The 3,380-nt window shown below is 55.3% G+C and overlaps 1 protein-coding gene across 1 annotated transcript in view; it reads right to left on the bottom strand.

The window, feature by feature from the left end:
• Kcnn3 (potassium calcium-activated channel subfamily N member 3) overlaps window positions 1-2,982 on the bottom strand; it is a 153,789-nt gene extending 150,807 nt beyond the window's left edge. Inside the window, exon 1 of the mRNA XM_008854710.1 lies at window positions 1,732-2,982. Within this exon, the coding sequence (XP_008852932.1) occupies window positions 1,732-2,676 (945 nt within the window). The 5' untranslated portion in view covers window positions 2,677-2,982. The remainder of the gene's footprint in view (window positions 1-1,731) is intronic.
• Window positions 2,983-3,380: the final 398 nt, after the last annotated feature.

Below are 3,380 nucleotides of genomic sequence, written 5' to 3'. Positions count from 1 at the left end.
AAAGAAGAGCGTCCAGCAGCAGCAGGAGTGGCAGTTCTGAGAAGGCAGTGAGCACAGGGACCTGCAGCCTCCAAGGAGCCTCTCGTTACAGAGAATGACTAAGTGAGCTGGGCTTCCAGGGGAAACCCCGCTCTCTGCACATAGAGAGGTTCATCCATGAGCTATTTAGACTAAAGCAGCTTCCAAGAGCTCTGGCTTGGGCAGCCCTCACAGAGCACCGCTGCCTGGAGGACTCTACCGGGAAGTCTGAGCTCTGTCCATGCAGGTTGTCTGACAAGCAATGCTGCCCATTCCCCGTTAAAGCCCTAGGAATGGGGAAATCTGATCAGCACCTCCTAGGTTTTTGCGACTGGATTTCAACAAGGAATGTGACAGTCTCGCAGCAGCTGTGCCCTGCCTGAAACAGGCTCTATTTGAAACCTCCAACAGCTGAACCCCTCCCAGCTACCCGCCAGCCAGCCCTATCACCCCTTGCCCAAAATGACAAATAGATAAAGAAATCCAAGCAACAAGCAGATGCACACACAAATACACAGACACAGACACACACGCACGCACACACACACACACAGACACACATACATATGCACACACACACACAAAACACAGCAACAAACTGGGGCCAGAGGGTATAGTAGGGGAAAAGCCACTTGTCTGATGATGCCTCACATTTCCAAGCCTTCCAGTCAGCAGCAGGACAGCTTCCTGACAAGCAGAGCATTGACGGAAAAAACCCACCTTCTTCACTCTTCATTCCCTCTGGGAGGGAAGCCCCATCCCCTCCTCCGACTCGGGTCTCGACTGAAAGCCTTGGGCAAAGCAGCCAGCGCCCCCCTAAAGACACTGCCTGCCATTCTCCATCCAGTGCTCACTCACATGTACACTCATCCTTATTTATCCCAATGAGAAGGAGTTGGGGTGGGAGGGAAGAACCAGGGTTGAGCTGGGGGTGCGGGCTCCTGCAGCCTGCTGGGGATGCCCTGTCATCCAGTCCTGAGGAGAGGTGCTCCCCCTGCGAATACCAAGGCGGTGCCCAGCTGCTCTGCCTGGGTAACACCTGTAGCCATTTTTATCAGGGCATGTTTACCAGGCAGCAGCAGGTTTATTCTGAGTCCTCTTTCCTGAGGGAAGGGACTGCTGGTTTCCTCCACCTATATTTTTACCCTAATGCCCTTGGGAGACTTAGGTCATGGGGTTGTCTCTTTTGCCAAAGTCTCTCTGGGAAGAAGAGGGAACTAGAAACTTGGGACCAGGGAGAAGACAGGGAGAGAAGGGGCTTGGGGAACAGTACAGAATCCCCACCCCCAACCAGACATTTATTTCTTTTTTATCCTGGGGAAAATGGAGTGGAGCAGGGAGGGAAAGACAAGAGGGGAAGTAGCAGGAACTGGCAAACACATCAAGGCAGAGTGTAATTAATTGGTGCGTTAAGCTGCTGGGTTATGTTTTAGTACAAGTGAGCCAGGAGGAAGAAACGATTTCTCAGAAGGAATTCTCTAATCCTCCCTAACACAGAGTCTGCAAATTAGACACTGTGTGGGGATATCCCCCACAAAAGGAAGCAAGGAACAATTCTCCCAGGATCAAGGAGTAAAGCCATAGGAAGTTGGGGTGTTCCAGATAAGTAAGCAAATGAGCCAACACATCTCCCACCACCTCTGTCTCTCCCAATCTCTCCCCCCCCCACATATTCCTTTTGTTGAAGGTATAAAGAGAAATCACAGGCCCTACCTTTGAGTACAAACCCCAAGACAGCTCGGTCTCTATCACCATAACAACAATTCCAAACATCCCAAAAATCAGAGCATAGTCACTCAGTCGCTTTCTCTTTTCAAACAGGGCCCTCCTGTGTCCCAGCTTATAGCCAATGTTTTGGTTTTTCCGCTTGTTGGCTTTGGGGAAGGTGGTGCTACTGGCAGTGGTGCCAGCATGCTGGTGGTTGTGGGTAGCATTGGGGTGATGGAGCAGAGTCTGGTGGGCATGGTTATCCTCCCGGGAGGAGATGATAATCTCTGGGGGGTTGCTGGGGCTGAAGAGCTGGAGGGGCTGGCCCTCAGGCTCAGCCTCGATAAGGTTTCTCCGGGAGGCGCTGAGGCGGCTGAGGGGCTTCATGACCCCACCGCTGTACTTGCAGGAGCTCATGGCGATCTCCGTGAAGGGATTGCTGTCCCGCCGGTGCACCAGGGGGCTGGCCTGCCGGTGCCGGCTGCCTCCACCAGGCCCACTTGTGGCTGTGGAACTTGGAGAGTGGCCAAGCAAGTGGTCATTGAGATTGAGCTGGCTGCCTTGCCTGGAGGAAGGGTGGAGGATGGCGGTGGAGTTGGCCGAAGGGGAAGCCCTGAAAGCCGTGGGAGAGGAGTGCAGCAGGCCAGGATGGACAAGCTGGCTCTGGAGTTGGGCAAGCTGAGACAGGGGATGCGGTGGCTGCTGCTGCTGCTGCTGCTGCTGCTGCTGCTGCTGCTGCTGCTGCTGCTGCTGCTGCTGAAGCTGCTGAAGCTGCGGAGGCTGAGGCTGCAGCAAGGGTCCTGGAGGCTGTTGGGGGGCTGCTGGAGGCGCTGGCGGTGGCGGCGGTTGCTGTTGCTGCTGTTGCTCATCCCCGGAGGATGGACAGGGACATTTGGGATCTTCATCCAGGTCCCCCACCCCCGAGTCATGGAAGTGCCCAGAAGTGTCCATCGTGGGACCTGGCTGGATTGCCTGCAGCACAACCCTCCACCCCAAAGCCACCCTCGCTCCAAAGATGTCCTTAAAGAAAGCCAGGCATCCAAGCTCCCCCACCAGAGTGTCTTGCCTCCAGTCCTCTCTCTTTGGTTTGCTTCAGTTCTCTGGGGCTGCCACTCAACTATGCATTGTATTGGGCAGGTAGGGAGGCCAGGAGAGGAGCTTGGAGAAGGAGGAAGGGGCAAAGAGAACTCTGTCCCAGGAGGCGGTCCTCTAGGAGCGTGTGAGGCCAGGCTCAGCTTCACTCCTCGCTGGCTCAATAGCTTCGCTCTCCTCCTCCTGACACTGTTATATGGTAAGCCAAGCCCACTTATTAGCCAGCAGTCTCATTGGCTTGCCTTAACTCTCCAACCGCCTCCTAACTCCGCCCCCCGCCTAGGCTCCGCCTCAGAGGAGGGGCCTACGGTCCCTGCTCCCAGCGGGGTGGCAACGCTGCGAGGGATGGGAAGTGTAGTTTTTGCTCCAAGACCCCCGGAGCCAAGCAGCGGCCCTCTTTCCTCTGGCAGGTATGGCTAAAACCTGCAAGCCCACGGTGATAACGCTGGCGCAGGGGCAGTGGGGAGGAGGGACAGAGGATCGCCTGAAGAGAGAGTTTTCACCATGATGGGGGGACGGAAGACAAACGTTTACTGACAGGTTGTTTCCTACATAGGATTATA

This window comes from Nannospalax galili, unplaced genomic scaffold (genome assembly GCF_000622305.1).
Source record: "Nannospalax galili isolate Female #2095 unplaced genomic scaffold, S.galili_v1.0 scaffold591, whole genome shotgun sequence".
Lineage (NCBI taxonomy): Eukaryota > Metazoa > Chordata > Mammalia > Rodentia > Spalacidae > Nannospalax > Nannospalax galili.
The sequence above is the reverse complement of the archived record's forward strand: the minus strand, read 5'-3'. Positions and strand labels throughout refer to the sequence as shown.